Raw genomic sequence first — 16,224 nt, 5'->3', positions numbered from 1 at the left:
TCATAGGCGGAGACAAGGGCAGTATATAATTATAGTAATCACAATACTAGAAAATCTCTCTGGTCTCCTGCGGCTTTTCAGTTCTTTTGACTTCGAACATCTTCTAAACAACGTACAAGGTGATATGCCTCATGTTGTCTGGATGATGTGATCTAAATTGTCTCTTGCAATTCGTGGTATGCAGCGACAATAGCAAATAAACCACAGTTGTTGCTGCCACTGCTGCTCAATAGAGGCCACAGACAGTAACAACCCATTGTGTGCTTAATTGTACATTTGGGCGATTTGCAGCTCAGCACTTGGCTCCAGTTCTTTCCCTTGCAACCTTGCTCTTCATCCACATGCATATAGGTATATATTCCAGCTGTCACTTGCTGTCTACTATTCATTGCTATATATACCTTGCTCTTTATCCTGGCTTTTCATTCTACTGTAATAAATAAATAAATAAATTACTATACAGTATACTAAATTGTTAAGATGGAAACAGGTCACATTGGCGGGCATGCGCATAGGGAGTTATTCATTCCTGGGGGGAGTCCCCCACACCTTAGGAATGACCGGGGGTCACTCCCACCGGGGAGTCATTCATTCCTCTGACACCCATAATTATACAAACCAACAGTCTACAATACTAGACCCGTGGCCGCCTCGGGTAACAAGTATTGAACTATAATTATACTTAATTATATATAGATAGCCGTTCCTTCCTACTGGGCTCCTGCATGGTTGTACCAGGAGTGCTTCATGCACTCCTGCATGGTTATACGTATAGATCTATATACCGTACTCTACCGAGATTATGCATGCGCACCGAGGCAGGTCTATAGTGAGTGCTGGACGTCACTCAGTAATTGTTATCCCCATGGTCACTGAATACTTCGATACTGGTACTTGTATGACATCACAATCATTAACAGAACGCAAAAAGTAAGGTTTTTCTACGGTATAATTATAGAGAATGTGTAGCTTTGGATTACTAATAATGACAAAATAGAAGCAGCAAATTAATGTGAGGGTAAAAACAGAGTTTAAACAATAACACTATAATACTTTGTAGCTAAATTTACACTTGTTTATTTCTTACGTAGTCCTCAAAGTTCAGAGATCACCTATGATTATGCAAATTAACAATAATATTAAAGGTGGAATTGCTTATAGCCACACAAAGCTAAATTAATGTCTGATCAAGGTCTGTAAAGATACAAGCCGATAGATACGCATTGTGTTATAATTATTAACAAGAATATGAACTCCTGTTAAGTATTAATTAAGACAACCACATGTAACTATGGTGAGAACACTACAGGTACATAGGATTCAATCTGGAATTTTCCCATGTTAATTGTTAATAACGAATTATTCGTGAGTTTTAATTTTTTGTTTTTGTGAGAAAGAAAGACATTGTTTCTATTTTATGTGTCTATACTGCTTAATATAGCGCTTGCTAGCTATCAGTACGCTAACTGGACGGCACAACTTTACCGCAAAAATCTTGTGGTCATAGCCGATTTTAGTCGTCAAATATTAGAGAAAGAAAGACTCTAACAAGAACTAAACAGTGACCTACCAGCAGTTTATTATATTCCTGAGGGCGACTTGAAGAGTTCTTGCTCCTACAACTGAAGAAAAATGCTAAAGTTTACTGGCTGGTTGGTTGTTTATTTTTCTGAAATGTTGATTCCTCCCCCCTGTCAATTTGTTCTGTATGAAGGCCTGTCTATCATGGCATTTATAGTTTCACAAAAAAATCATTATAAGGAAATAATGAACATTCATGAGCAAACTGTTTACCGTAACCTTAAGTACTCATTTACATGTAGGTAATTATGGCCTGGGATCTAGGCACTTACTTTCTGGCTGAAAGATACAACCATGCTCCAGCAGTTGTACGCCTTTGAAACGGACACCTCGAAGATAAGCCCAGATTGTTCGATAGAACAGAATACATGACAAGTCTGAAATAGGATAACAATTATGGTGATGATCAAAATTGTACAATTGTCCACTATTCGATACAGGACACATGCTTTCACCCCCATAAGCCAAGGATAGTGGTTTACATTAAATTAGCATACGGACAAGCATGTGCACATGCAGTCATAGTATTTATTAGAGGCATGTCATCCCGTTTGCCTATCTGGAAGCAATTTTTCAATTGACACCCTTTCCAGTAAAATTATAGTTACATGTTTATTAATGTGGCAGTTTTAAGTACTCATTTAGGTAATTATGGCCTGGGATCTAGGCACTCACTTTCTGGCTGAAAGATACAACCATGCTCCAACAGTTGTACCAGCAGTTGTACGCCCTTGAAACAGACACCTTGGAAATAAGCCCAGGTTGTTGGATGGAAGGGAAAATATGAGAAGTCTGAAAATAAGATAATACTTATGGTGATGATTATAATTGTACAATTGTCCACTGTTTTCTAAAACAGATACAGGACGAAAAAAAAGCTCACCAGGACTCCGTGTTCAATGTATTTATGCATTCTACTGCATGACTATTGCTATTATCACACTATCACACTTGTATGTACCTCGAACCCTGGTCGACTGAATGTCACTGGTGTTTGGAGTTCTTGTAACTGTCTCCTCTATAAAAAAGACAATATTCAATCAGTTTTGTTACACCTTGTCCGTTTTTTTTAAAACACACGTACTTACATTGGCGTAACGGAAATGAAATGCAATGGCACCTCATTAAAATTAAGAAATGGTACAGAAATCATCCGTAATAACGTAAGGTTGAATTACGTGTGGTGTACTCGAGCAGCTAATGCATGGTATTCACGATTATACAAAGCAGAGGATTATAACTTTACAAAAGGCTATAAAACCCCTACTATACATATAATATCTCCAAACAACTTCAGCAAAGAATCACTGCCAACAGATATGATACTGGACCGGCACAACCAGAAGAAGAGAAAGCTCCAGTAGGCCCACTAAGATTACTGTGCAAGTGAAGCAGCTAGTCAAGAGGCAGATGAGACTAGATGGCGAGACTACAGCCATTCAGCTTTTTGCACTCAGTCAACAGAACAGAACGGACATCAGTCTGTTGATGCAGCCATCAATTTTAGACTTGAACTTTTGGCATCGATCGTTTTTAACAACAATGGTGGTCAATCATTACCCACTCTTTGAGTTTCCATGTAATTCTGGATTTTTCCTGCATGCAGTAAAATTAATGCAAAAATGTTCATCATGATAATTATTATAATTTGTGTATAGTAGCTTTATGTTACGTACATGTAGCTCAGGCACCTCCACCGTAGTTACCCGTGGTGCTTTCATTAGTGGCAGATTTTGATGTTAAAGCCTCGTTGTCAAATAAAAGAGCGAGCAAAAGCTTAGAAGCTTAAACTTGCACGTGGCCTTTATTCGAGGCACTTATTTGCAGCTGAAGTGATCCCGTACCACGAACAATAGAAAGGGTCACTGTAGTAGAATTGTGACTGGTTTGTTGGCTTCTTTGCTGCTCTGAACCAGGAGCCATACTTTTCTAAGACTCCAGGCTTACTTGCTGGTGATCCTAGTCTCATTGTTTCAGCATGCCTCCAGTCTGGTTTTATTAGTTTATTGCTCCTGGGTTGCTGTGCTATAGACAGCTAAGTCATACATACTACATGCACTGCATTATATCACTCCTCTGGTTTCTTTAAAATCATGTCACCAGCCGGGGGTTTGCTCTACCTCTAGTTACCTGAGGTGCGCGTGGGTGGCCACGGGTATAGTAGTCTGTTGGTTTGTCTGTTTGCAATAATTATGAGAGTCTACTCACCTGCGTTTACAGCATGGATAGCCTCCACACAACAAGTTATTAGTTTTCAGATTTTGATGTTAAAGCTTTGTTGTCTTATAAAAGCGAGCAGAAGCTAAAAGCACGTTGCTGCTCTACACGCGGCCTTTATTCAAGGTAGATCTACATATTATTGTAGCTGAAGTGATTCCATACCAGGAACAATTATGGAAAAGGGTCACTAGAGTAGAAAGCTAAAATTGTGACTGGTTTTGTTGTCTCGGAAGGCTTTACTGATGACTCTGGACCAGGACTACTTTTCTGCTGGCTGACTTTGCTGCGGTTCTATCTAGTCCACAGTGCATATCTCATCCATACTAAAGCTCCGTTCTCAGCATGCCTCTGGAGTCTATAGAATTTCATTGCTCATGTTACTTGCTACTTAGCCAGCTTCCATGCTTCATACATACTACTTTATGTATGTTACTGCTAGCTCTATTTATTCGCTTGCACGTATACATGTAGCTATTCCAAATTTGCATACTCTGCATGCATACACCTGTTCTCAGCAAAATAGGACGTTTTCCCATGGAACGATGTGTAGTAATCAAGGTGCGTCATTGAATATGACATGCACTATCGTTCCGTTAACGTAATCCCGTTTCCGTACAAACGGAAATGCTAAACGGAAAGAGACCTTTTATTTGAGGGCTACTGTATATGTTCATGAAAGATTACTATAGCCTTTCAGCACGTTGTCATATACAATACTTGGACCAGGAAGCATATAAACAAATCAATGTTTAGCTGGTTACAAGGACCAAAGTTAGGGCATGGAACGGAGGTGAGCAAATATTTTACAGACTCATTCCCAGTATCTAGACCACACTAATGTAGCTGTACACGATGTGTAAGGTTTGCATGTGAGTATATCTAGGCAACATGCACACATTCAATGTTTATGGATGTGTCTAATGTACACTAGCAACACATGCCATGTATACATGCACATGATAACTACAATAACAACTTTCTAGTGAACTACGTAAACTAACTAGGTAAACCCTGACTGATCAAGAACTAAGAACAATTAATACATGTACCTCTTGTAAGGAGAGGGATACTTGAGACAGATTGCTTCACTGTGTACCCGTTGTTTTCAATAGCCGTGTCATCATTTTGTGGTACAACGTGACTAACGTTGTTTTCGTGAACCTCATCTGCAGCTAAATCGAATAGGCATCAACTTCACATCACCCATTGCCTTGCATATTCTTACCCGCCATTCTCTGCTGGTACAGGGTTTTCAAGAGTGCACTTTGGCCACTGTTGAGATATCCTAGAGCTCTGACTTTGTGGTTACGTGGGACATCTAGCTTCTCAAACACACCAAGAGAGTGGATCATTGTTGTGCAGTAAGGGACAGTTGACTCCTGCATTATGTGCATGAATAATGGTTGCATTGTACTACATATAACTTACTTCTTTGTCAGGTATTGGATCATGCACAGCAGATTTGCAAATGGTTGGAAAGTAAGGCATTTTGTTGATAGTATTCAGAGTCGAAGCTGAAGAATACATGTAAACCATCATTAAAAAACTAGATATCAACCCACACAATAATTACTTTTACGTGTTCAGTTAAATTACATGCACATTCATTACCAAGTGAGTTATTTTTCCTGCCAGTGGGTCCATCCTCTGATTTATTGCCCACTCCAGTAGATCGAGGGAAGTGAACTCCAGCTAAACATGGCATTAAATGTAGCATCAAAACACAACTTGATAAGCATACAGTATACCATACCTCCAACTAAACATGGTACTGTCACAGCAACACACAATTATTATTTTGTACTGTAAATATATAAATTATACTGTAGAAGTACAATTAAGTATATTACGTAATGCCAAACAATGACGAGCATGAATCCTGGCAAATTTTTCAGCCACTCACAGTTATACTCATCCAACTCTCCTTGATCGTCAGCTGAATGCTGTACACATTGCTGAAACAATTAACACAATACAGTCATACATGTACATGTGTAAGCACCTGTGTTACTTGATGTTCTTTAGTGTTTAGAGTGTCACTCTCTTGCGCACTGTCATCTTGCCAGTCATCACCTGCCTCTGTCTGATGACTTGCAGCCTTAGCAGTGTCTGAAAACGCAAAAGCAAAGTATTTGCCAGACAATGTTAATATTTACTAACCATTCCTTGGAGGCAAAGGTGGTGGGGTCTCAGTTGGAGAAGTGACCGGAAGCTCTACTGTAGCAGAAGATGAAATGATGTACAGAGGTAACACGTACACACTTTATCTTCAGAGGAAATTGTGCATGCGCTTTTCATCGGAGTGGTTCAAATTGGCCCAAGATTATAAAGAACGTACCTGTACACTTTCCACTCCTGATAATTTTGTCTGCCACCTCTGTCTCCCCAATCTCCCACAAAGCCTTGACAATGTCCTCCCACGAGCGAGGACCGAAGGTGAAGTAGTACAGGATCATGTCGTGCAGACAGACCTGCTCGTGGCCCTCAGTAGAGAAGGAGTCAAGGTGGTGCTCCTTGATTCCCAGAGCCTCTCCTAAAGCCTCCCAGTTATTACCAATGGGATATATTTCAGCAAGGACAGACTCGGCAGTTGGAGGGGGTGATAATGAAGGGAGAGGGCCTTAGACGGGAGAAAAAGTCTTCACTGAATATGCACATAAATGCTGCAAAGCTGCTTAATTATTTCACCACACTGACAATAAATCATTGCATGTTCGCCAGTCACGTAAGGAATTGTTGTAACATAAACATTGTATGTTTCAATAAGGAAGTATGACAAGAATATAAAGAATGTGTTTACAGCAGTCAAAACACTTGCACATAACTTACACGGTGTGTTATTCTCAACACTTCTCGGAGCTAGAGAGCACTCATCGATTAATGCATACACAACAGGATGTTGCATTGGAGGAGTACTATTAGCTTTGGGTTTGACGTCCAAATCAGCGTACACAACCTGTATAGATCGATATACAGATAAAGATTTGATGATAACCAAGAATAGCATACAGTTTGTATACTTATATTTAACTACATGTACATGTACATGAACTTACTGGGATTTCAGTTTTGTTTTTGTTCTGTGAATGTGATGAGTTGGCTACATCATACACGGGGTCTTTGAGTGTTGATTCCACAGATTGATCATGTGGCTGGCAAAGAGGGTTAATTACAAGTACGTACATACACACTGGAAGCCATTACAATGTATGTGTACAGTTATTATAGACAAAAGTCCATTAAAAGCAGCACTTAGCGGTTTGACATAATTATATGGCATAATTTGTACATAGCTAGCGAATCTGCGTAGTAAGACTCTCCATATCCCCTCCTGTGCTCCTGCTTATATACACATGTACAGTATGTGTGCTTAGTTGTATGGTAAAATTTGTACTACAACCATATAACTTATTATGGTGTCGTAAAGACAATTTGAAAAAGTTCATGTACTGTACATGAACTGCATGTACCTGTTTGAACGGTTTTGAGGTAGCTGCTGCATTGTAAGATGGTGGAGGTTCATCAATGGACACTGGTGGCTCTGTTGCTCCGGTCAGTGACATCAGCTCAACATTCTCATACGGTATTGGAGGAGGTCCCTAAATTAGTAAGATGGTACATAAAGTACAATATTTCAACAAAAATAATTATACTTACACCAGCAGCTTCCGAAGGGATGGAATATTCTCTCTATACAGGGGAGTATCAGTGTAGATACCAGCAGTAACAAATACTTATAATTATGCATGTAATACAGTGCACACTTACATTTAGAGGGGGATCAACATCGTATACATTCTCAAGAAGGCTGGTACTCTGCATTTTATAAACATAATTGAAGGTACATGTATTGCAATATCAATAACTCAATACAATCATCCATTACCAAGGCATAATGTTTCTCCTGCGTCTTCCTTCTCCAAACAAACACAATCACTACCAGAAAAGCAATCAAAACAACTGTTACAGTAGCAGCAACAACAATTCCTCCTGCAAGAGTTGTTGTTTGTATACATTAAAATTATAGTATGATAGACAACATAATAACTTAGTCTACATTGTAGCTCACCTACTATGGCTGTTTCTACAGCTGGAGTATGAGCATCTGTATGAGTGTTTGCAAAAGACAGTATGATAATAATTATGCATGTACAAATCTGATAGTGGCGTACCTGAGGCAGTAGTAGAAGTGGGCGAGCCAATGGAAATCATGGTATTGTATGATGGCAGTTCATTAAGTCTATTAGACATTAGTTTGAATATGGCAGCAAAGTAAATTCCCTGTAACATGCTTTCAGTGCAGTTTTGGCCGGAGTCAGTAACAGTCCGTGGAATCAATGTGATGTTGTCTTGGTCAATCCCAGACTGGGAGTGAATGATCCCCACACAACTGGAGCGGCAACTGATACAAATCATTCTGTTCACTTCAGTAGCATTCATATCCTCTCCTCCTGATTGAGTACAGCATACATGCATATGTAACATTGTACATTAATAATTATTATGACAATTAATAAATAAACTATTTATCCATGCATGGACATTTACCTGTACTGGGTTCAGTGGCACCATATCGAGTGTTATCCAGTATTGTGTTAGGTAATACAGCCGGAAATACTAGTTTTCTCTCAGGTTTCGTAACATCATTCAAATCAAAAACAGCCAACTTGTAAACACGATCAGCAAGGTTACCAACAGTGGATGATGTATTATCTCGGTACACAACTTTATAGCGTAAATCATAAGGGGTATCAACAGAGTACACAATGGCGACGAAACCAGTATCATTAGACTGTGGAAGGTAGTCGACAGTGATTGAAACTTCATTTTCCTCCATATTTAAATTGGTCACTTTATACACATCATGAGTACCTTAGGAAAGAATATTCAAAATTAATAATAGCCATTGGATTTGTTACATGTACATGTACGTGTACGTGTACTTACTTATATTCATAGTCATAGCTGACTGTGTGTTTTGTTGTTTAACAATCAAGCTACATCGTCGATGGCGTTCAACACTACAGCTGCTACAGTTAAGATTAAGCACAATCATTCCAGAACCTTCAGTTGACTGATCAGTGGAGCAAAAACACAAATCCAAACCTTCTCGATCAATGTACTTAATATGAACGGAGTATATATCTGGTACTCGACACTCGAGCTGCAAATAGGATTATACGATAACACCAACACCAAATATAAAACAAAATACTAACATTTTTATTATTATACCGTATAGAGGGTGATTTTCGTGGGGCAAAATATTCGTGATTTGAAGGTCTGACCACGAATATTTTACCTACGAATGAAGCGACCTTGCCTACCTTTACCTGCAGTGCAAGCAGCAACCACGAAAATATTATCCACGAAATGACTAAATACTGCTAAACCACGAATATTTTGTCCCCCGAAAATTACCTGCTATACGGTAGTCTAGCTGTATTAACTCACGGGAAATGTCACTCGCAGAGGACTCAATTCCGTGGTTGTAGTGAAATTAACCTTTTCACTGGGTATTGCTTGTGGTTCTGTCATGTAATGAAGTACGCACATGTACAGTCAGTATTAACATCGACTAATCAACCTTACCATAGCTAAACTGTCCTGTACTGGAGCTTCCATTCAAGCTGCCGTCAATGTTGCTACGTGGTGTTACAGAAAAGCTATAAGTACCCATAGGATAGGCTATATCAAACAGATGTTGGGTAGTAGTGATGTTACATTCAGACTGCAGCAGATTATCCTCAGTAAAGTTATACACATCCACACAGTACTGTATGTCTGGTTCAGCAGTGGTCAAGTTCAGGGAGAAGGGAGCATCCCAGGTGACGTTGAGTTGTGAACAGTTCCCAGCAACATTGTTCACGGCCAGATCAGCGACAGCAGGAAGAAGTCCTGGGTAAACACACAATCGAGTACACATGCACATGTACACTTGTGTGCCAGGGTTTATAGTGAAGTATGTACTACAGGACATGTAGTGTACACAACAACATAATTACCTTGCAAGTGCAAGGTAGCATTTACTGACAATGTGGGTATCAACGCTCGTCCGTCTCTAACCACTGCCTCACATTGGACAACAGTGTTGTTGTAATGTGCTATGGCTGGGATGGTCAGTGTTGCTGGGGTATCATTAGTCGATGGGGTAGCAGTCACACCAGGTGGATAAGTATCCTCAGTGGGAAACTCTCCATTGAGTCTCCAATTGTAACTTTGTGCTCCAGTATATCGACACTCGAACACTGCATCTACCCTTTGGGCCTGTACCACTGATACTGGTTGCATCGTAAATTCGGATGCTACATACAAAATTTAAAAGAAAAATTACTCTAATCGTGTGTCAAAAATCATTGAATGTACCGTACGTGTCTGCGTTACTCTAAATAAAGCCCTATTCAGTACACCAAGAGTAGATAAGAGTAAGAGTGTTGAACTCCTGTAGTAAACCTGGAACGACATTTGTTTTAAATTGCGGCATCACTGTCGTCACTATTGTTACTACCAAGAGTAGATAAGAGTAAGAGTGTTGAACTGCTGTAGTAATCGTGGGACCGCATTTGCCTTGACATGCGTCATCACCGTCGGCACTATTCAATTAATGAGTGCTGTTAAGTAAACTGTGGTCTGTGGTTTGTAGCACTGAACTGTGCAATCGCAGCATGTGTGGTTTCTGGGAAGTGTTGCTAACATAACTAATTATTACTGATACTATCAAGTGATGCCGCAGGAGCAGGAAATTGCTGTTACAAGCAGTTCAACACTCTTACTCTTATCTACTCTTGTTACTACCTATATCTTTTAATTTATCCGACAGCAAAAAATAGAAATTGTCCTAGTATAATTGGAACAGACTTTTATAGAGCATGCGAAATGTCCGGAATAATTAAAACAAGCAAGCAGCTGCATGCAAGCTAGCTAAGTTTAATAGAACAGGGTACGACTGAATAGTAGCACTAGCTATCTAAAACTAGCTACTCAAAGCTATCTAACTGCAGCACTCTAAGTCTTACTTGCCGTGTATGAATGGTAACTCAACTTTTCAAGGTATTGTCCAAACAAATGTAAATACTGGAGTGTTTGTTGTATTAGAACAACGACAATTGCCCAAAAGAGTGATTAGAAGTGTCCGCTATAAATTAGAAGATAATAATTATACGGTATCACAACGGGTACTAATTATTTTAGCAAATTTGTAAATTAAGTACGTGCTAGTAATTTTGTTTTGTATAATGTACTCTTGAAAGTACGCTAGCAAGATAGCCCTTTTTTTCATCAGAATACTATCAGATGTGCTTGCGAATCTTCTATCTACTTCCTTCAATCCACTTCAAACATAGCAATAATGATATTTATAATTATCCATAAATATCGCGGGGGGCGAAACATAATCAGGTGATGTCGCAATTTAAGGCAAGTGCTGTTACTAGCCCTGATCCCAAGCTGCACTTCCTCGAAGAGTGGGTCTGGTATCGACTGTTTGCCATCCGCCGGTATCTGGCGGATCCGGATAACAACGTCAGCAAAACAATGACGTCACAACGAACGGAAGTGGATTGAAAATCTTAAAATTAAAATGGATTGAAAATCCGTGAAACAATAAGATTAATTTGGTGTGGCCTAGCTATTATACTTTCAACAAAGCATATACTAATTTAAAGTGCATAGGTCAACTATTGCTGTTGCTGAGTCAGGCCTTGCGCAATGTTTGCAACTGTGCATGCTGCTGCAACATAGAGCAGATCTCAGACTTTTCCAGCCAGTTGCAAGGAAGCAGCCTTATCCCCTCCACTCTCAGTGCAGTCTGGGTACGCATTGTGATTCCAGTGCAGTGCATGAACAGATAGTTATTACTATGAACTTAATCATAGATTGTGATGTCATCAGATTCTAAATAGTGCCAGTTTTTGTAGTAGCTAAGCATAATTTAGCTAGACAAGAGACTACTGGTACTGTAGACTACATCTATAAAGACAAGCTAGAAATACTGGTCAGGCATGCCTGGGCTGCCCCCCCTGCTCCTACGATTTTGAACGAGTTTTTGTATTAACTCTTTCGTATTCAGTATTCACTCATTAATATGAAAGTTTGAAGGTGAAATTGTGAGCAAATTGCAAAAAATTTCACTTCACCCCCTCCCGTACCTGCATTAAGTTATAGTTAAATTATGGCCTCAAGTGGTATATTTGATTTACACGCGAGAGAAATCTGATAAACCAACTCGGCTGCGCCTCTGGTTTATTAGACTCGCAAGCCACTCCCTTTTCTCTGATTGGACGGGGGCGGGAGAAAAGGGACTGGTGACTCTGGGACCAGTTTTGTGTCTCTACCAGAATTTGGGTAGAGGTTATTCATAGTTATTCTTCACGTGATTCAAACATTGCGTGAGGTAGTAGAATTGCGTAGCCTGCAACAATTGCTCGCGGGTTTCTTAGAATGGATGTGTCTAAGATTCAAGAAGTAATCACTACATCAGCCATTCAGCTGGGATATACCGTATAGCGCGAAATTTTCGAGGGGCTTAATTTTCGTGGATTTCGTGGGTTAGCAATCCTACACGAAAATTAAGTCCACGAAAATCGTTCTTTACCTGCTATAACGTGCAAGATTTAAAGGCGTGGCTTCCGGTAAGCAGTCATTCCGCGAACATTGTGCAACGAAATGGCTTTTAGAGGCCAATCCACGAAATATAAGTGCCTCGAAAATTTCGCGCTATACGGTAGTAGTCTAAGAGACCAGCAGAGATTAGCTGTGTTTCATTTTATGATGGGAAATGATGTGTTTATCAGCCTCCCCACTGGCAGTGGAAAGTCATTGTGTTACTGGATTTTGCCTAAAGCTTTTGACAACTTGTACAATACAAGTGGATCTCTGGTGATAGTTATAAGCCCATTGATTTCTCTCATGAAGGATCAAGTTGAAGCCATAAGGACCAGAGGAATCACAGCAGTTTATTCAGGTATATAGTTTTAATTAATAGCGCTATATATAGCAGGTTGATCTAGATATCTCTGGTTGATAACTATAGTAACCCTCAACAAATCCCCATGTATACTTATTGATGTTAGGTGATGTCAGCGAGATGGAGCGTGACTAGGTTAAAATGGGAGAACACCAGGTGATGTTTTTTAGTCCAGAAAGTCTTTTGTGCAATCTCGAATGGAGAGATATGCTTCAGTCTCCTGTGTTTGCGGACAAACTGGTTGCATTCGTCATTGACGAAGCGCATTGTGTGAAAAAATGGTAAGTGTCATACCCAATCGAAGTACGTGCATGTTTATATTCACGTTCTCTTTTTTGTTGAAGGGGAACTGAATTCAGGAGGGAGTTCTCAAATTTAGTAGAAGTTAGAAGTTTAATACCAGCAAGCGTACACATAATGGCATTGACTGCGACAGCTACTTTAAGTAGTCGAACGGCCATTTGTCAAATTCTATCAATGGTTAACCCAACCGTGGTGTCTGTGTCTCCAAACAAGCCTAATATCAAGTACCATGTGAACAGAAAAGAAGGTGATATAGAAGAAACATTTGCACCAATTGTGGAAGAAGTGAGAAGTTGTCGCCTATCAATGGATAGAGTGATAATATTTTGTCGGTCTTACGATGATGTGGCACATATTTATCTGTTTTTAAAGAACGGAATTGGATGTGAAAATGTTGAACCAATTGGAGCCCCAGACCTAGCAAAGTTCAGACTTGTAGATATGTTCACTGCCTGCACAGTACCGAATGTCAAAGAATGTATTATCAAGTCTTTTACTAACGTTACTAGCCCTCTTAAGATTGTTGTAGCAACTGTAGCATTTGGTATGGGACTGGATTGCTCCAATATTCGAAGAATTATACACTGGGGACCTCCAAACGACATTGAATCTTACATTCAGGAAACTGGGAGAGCTGGCAGAGATGGTAAAAAAGCAACTGCTACTTTATATTATAATGGAAATGATTTTAAATTTGACCGTGTTGATGTAAGTATGAAGGAATATTGTAAGAACATAGACACTTGTCGCAGAACACTATTGTTGAGGGATTTTGATCAGACAGGAAAACTTAGTATCGGAAACTGTAAATGCTGTGATATTTGTACATCTGTGTGTAAATGTATATTATGTTCACAATAGCTCGCAACCGTTATTTATAAATTGAAGATGATAATAAGTATATTATATAAAAGATGGTTCACTGATACGTAATAAGCTTCTGAAATCGTGTATTCATCCATTGCTTTAATTTGATCATGTCAATACCACTCATAATGTTTGGTCTAAATTTCGGGAAGAATTTGTGCTCTCTGCCTGCTGTATCTGTAAATACTTTGGAATTAATAAAAAGTTCCTTTACAATCTCTTCCAAATCCTTCTTTGTACCTCTAGTACTGTGTTTTCCAGATTCAGAAGAAACTTTGTTGTTCTTGTCAAATGAATTCATCATGTGAAAAAGTGGTCCGATTGCTTTCCCAACATGCACTGTATTGTATTTCAACTCTGACTCTGAACTCGGAATAATTATTACGTACAACGTACGTACGCATAAAAATAAATTGCACAATCATGTGACAGTATTACGTAATAGCATTCCTGATTTACACAAGCTGTAGCCCAGAGTCACCAGTCCCTTTTCTCCCGCCCCCGTCCAATCAGAGAAAAGGGAGTGGCTTGCGAGTCTACTGGTTTATCTGATTACTCGTAAATCAAATATACCACGAGAGGCCTAGTTTAACTGGCTTGTACTATGTTTAGAGCTACTTCCTGTCATGCTTCTTCGATGAATATGCTTATAACTACTGTTTGACGTCACTGTTGCTATAGCTATGCAATGAATTTGCTTATCATTATTAATTTTTTATAAAAGTCTGTAAAAAGTCCGATAAATTAGAAGATATACGGTACTACAGAAACGCTCAGTATATTTAATTATGGTTTCTGTGACGTCACTGTTTACTATTAGAATTGGATAAAGCAACAAGTTTTTCAGTATTTCCAGCATCTATACCCAGGCCCAGGAGTGCAAGCCAGGTTCCAGTGCACAAGACTATGTATAAAAAAAATTAGCAAGTGCTAGCTGCTTAGTTCTTTGGAAATACTAACTTCAAGTATGCTATTAGCTATCTATGTACTTTCAAGAAATGGATACTCAAGTGGCAGGCAGGCAAGTAATTGAAGTTACTTATTTTTGTCAATGTTTACTTTGTTGTATCTGATGTAAGCCTGAGTCATTGGTGTTTTTAAGAGCTGTACTAGTAGTTACCAGTGTTGTCTTATAGTCTAGCCTGTTTATACTTGTCCAGCTCCCTCAGAACTATTTTGCCCAGAAATCAAAGTTGCTGTAAACTAAGAAATTGTTTATTTTGTTTCTCTCAATAATCATTCTATAATCACTTTTAGAGCTTGATTTTTATATCATTCAGTAGCTTATTTATTAAGCATCAACTCTATATCATTAATATTACTTCTTGTTATAATTATATTGTTGCAGAGTTATTCTTCATAAAGAAACTACCATTTTGTGTTAGCTATCTAACCGCGGTCTATGAATATCATTAACGCCCATAAGGCCCCATATAAATTGTGATATGAAGTCTTAGTGTAGACTGTTCATGGGCACAAAATCAATGACATTGATCTAAGGTCAAGTGGTTCCTCCTCCTCTGTTAATAAAGTCTTCCCGCATAAATAGGTCAAAGGTCGTTTAGGCCAGGATTTTAAAAAGGAGCAAGCGGTGGCAAAAAACGAAGCAAGCGGGCCTGAGAATCAAGCAATTTACTTCGTCTGGCCTAATTAAAAATGTTGGCCTCCTTTATTGGACTCTACGGCATTAAAAAACAGCAGTTGCACTGATACAGAGTTCTTTACAATAATAATTAATTCTCACCTGTCAATACAATTACAGTATGTGATAGTATGAAAGCGACAGCTGTCACGAGTGCCACCAGTCCTTGTGACCCCATATTGCCCTTGGTCCACTCGATTGTACCTGTATAAATGTAAAATAAATTATTGTATGTACCTGAAGTCTATTTTCGGCCTGGAAGTTATGTGGTCAATTATGGTTTCATTTATAATTTATGCTCTATGTGGTTGACGAGTCGAGTATATATATACATAATTATTATAATTATAGCGACTTCTACATGACTTTTATAGCTGGTTGACTTATACCAGCTCTAGCGCTTTTTCTAACAAGGAATCCAATGGTATATGAAACAAAGTATGACAACATGAATGTCAACCTCAACATAAATAGAAACTTTACAAACCTGTAACTTTTGCCGGGTAGATCTATAGTTGACTAACCTTTAGGCTTTACTATATCTACAAGAGTCTACATATAAGATTGTATACCTATATTGACCTATCCTACAGCGCTCAGTCTACTATCGAATCGATATCTCCATGAAGTCTTTTAATACTGTTTA

General features: G+C 39.0%; 2 protein-coding genes across 6 annotated transcripts; one reads left to right on the top strand and one right to left on the bottom strand.

Annotated features, from left to right (window-relative positions):
- Window positions 1-880: 880 nt before the first annotated feature.
- Window positions 881-16,219, bottom strand: LOC135342390 (uncharacterized). Of its 5 annotated transcripts, XM_064539135.1 has the most exons (28): window positions 16,066-16,217; window positions 15,681-15,782; window positions 9,807-10,106; window positions 9,394-9,699; window positions 9,256-9,332; window positions 8,749-8,965; window positions 8,350-8,673; window positions 7,974-8,252; window positions 7,871-7,906; window positions 7,688-7,791; window positions 7,570-7,617; window positions 7,459-7,491; window positions 7,272-7,400; window positions 6,858-6,953; window positions 6,631-6,757; window positions 6,140-6,421; window positions 5,962-6,018; window positions 5,804-5,910; window positions 5,705-5,756; window positions 5,413-5,493; window positions 5,230-5,315; window positions 5,027-5,180; window positions 4,851-4,973; window positions 2,543-2,599; window positions 2,257-2,373; window positions 1,854-1,958; window positions 1,571-1,622; window positions 881-1,112 (listed from the first exon to the last, which is right to left on the bottom strand). In XM_064539135.1, the coding sequence occupies exons 2-28, from the start codon at window positions 15,754-15,756 to the stop codon at window positions 1,109-1,111; spliced, it is 3,429 nt and encodes a 1,142-aa protein (XP_064395205.1). In that variant the 5' UTR covers window positions 15,757-15,782; window positions 16,066-16,217; the 3' UTR covers window positions 881-1,108. The 5 variants fall into 5 exon arrangements, with proteins under 5 accessions (XP_064395205.1, XP_064395217.1, XP_064395198.1 ...); XM_064539147.1 differs by lacking the exon at window positions 1,571-1,622 and having other exon boundaries at window positions 16,066-16,214; XM_064539128.1 differs by lacking the exon at window positions 881-1,112 and having other exon boundaries at window positions 1,571-1,704; window positions 5,962-6,015; window positions 16,066-16,219.
- LOC135342643 (ATP-dependent DNA helicase RecQ-like) lies at window positions 12,570-13,965 on the top strand. The gene is made up of 3 exons (XM_064539438.1): window positions 12,570-12,763; window positions 12,942-13,047; window positions 13,111-13,965. The coding sequence occupies exons 1-3, from the start codon at window positions 12,571-12,573 to the stop codon at window positions 13,928-13,930; spliced, it is 1,119 nt and encodes a 372-aa protein (XP_064395508.1). The 5' UTR covers window position 12,570; the 3' UTR covers window positions 13,931-13,965.
- Window positions 16,220-16,224: the final 5 nt, after the last annotated feature.

The sequence above is a fragment of the Halichondria panicea genome, chromosome 1 (assembly GCF_963675165.1).
Source record: "Halichondria panicea chromosome 1, odHalPani1.1, whole genome shotgun sequence".
Classification (NCBI taxonomy): domain Eukaryota; kingdom Metazoa; phylum Porifera; class Demospongiae; order Suberitida; family Halichondriidae; genus Halichondria; species Halichondria panicea.
The sequence above is the reverse complement of the archived record's forward strand: the minus strand, read 5'-3'. Positions and strand labels throughout refer to the sequence as shown.

Bases quoted from the DNA above. Each gene is read 5' to 3' on its own strand.
- LOC135342390 (XM_064539123.1), bottom strand. From the start codon at position 15,756: ATGGGGTCACAAGGACTGGTGGCACTCGTGACAGCTGTCGCTTTCATA. The intron at 8,253-8,349 runs GTAAATGTCCAT...GTACTCAATCAG, and splicing joins TGCCACTGAACCCAGTACAG to GAGGAGAGGATATGAATGCT. The intron at 4,974-5,026 runs GTAAGAATATGC...TATTCGATTTAG, and splicing joins GTACCAGCAGAGAATGGCGG to CTGCAGATGAGGTTCACGAA.
- LOC135342643 (XM_064539438.1), top strand. From the start codon at position 12,571: ATGGGAAATGATGTGTTTATCAGCCTCCCCACTGGCAGTGGAAAGTCA. The intron at 12,764-12,941 runs GTATATAGTTTT...TTTTTAGTCCAG, and splicing joins AATCACAGCAGTTTATTCAG to AAAGTCTTTTGTGCAATCTC. The intron at 13,048-13,110 runs GTAAGTGTCATA...TTTTTGTTGAAG, and splicing joins GCGCATTGTGTGAAAAAATG to GGGAACTGAATTCAGGAGGG.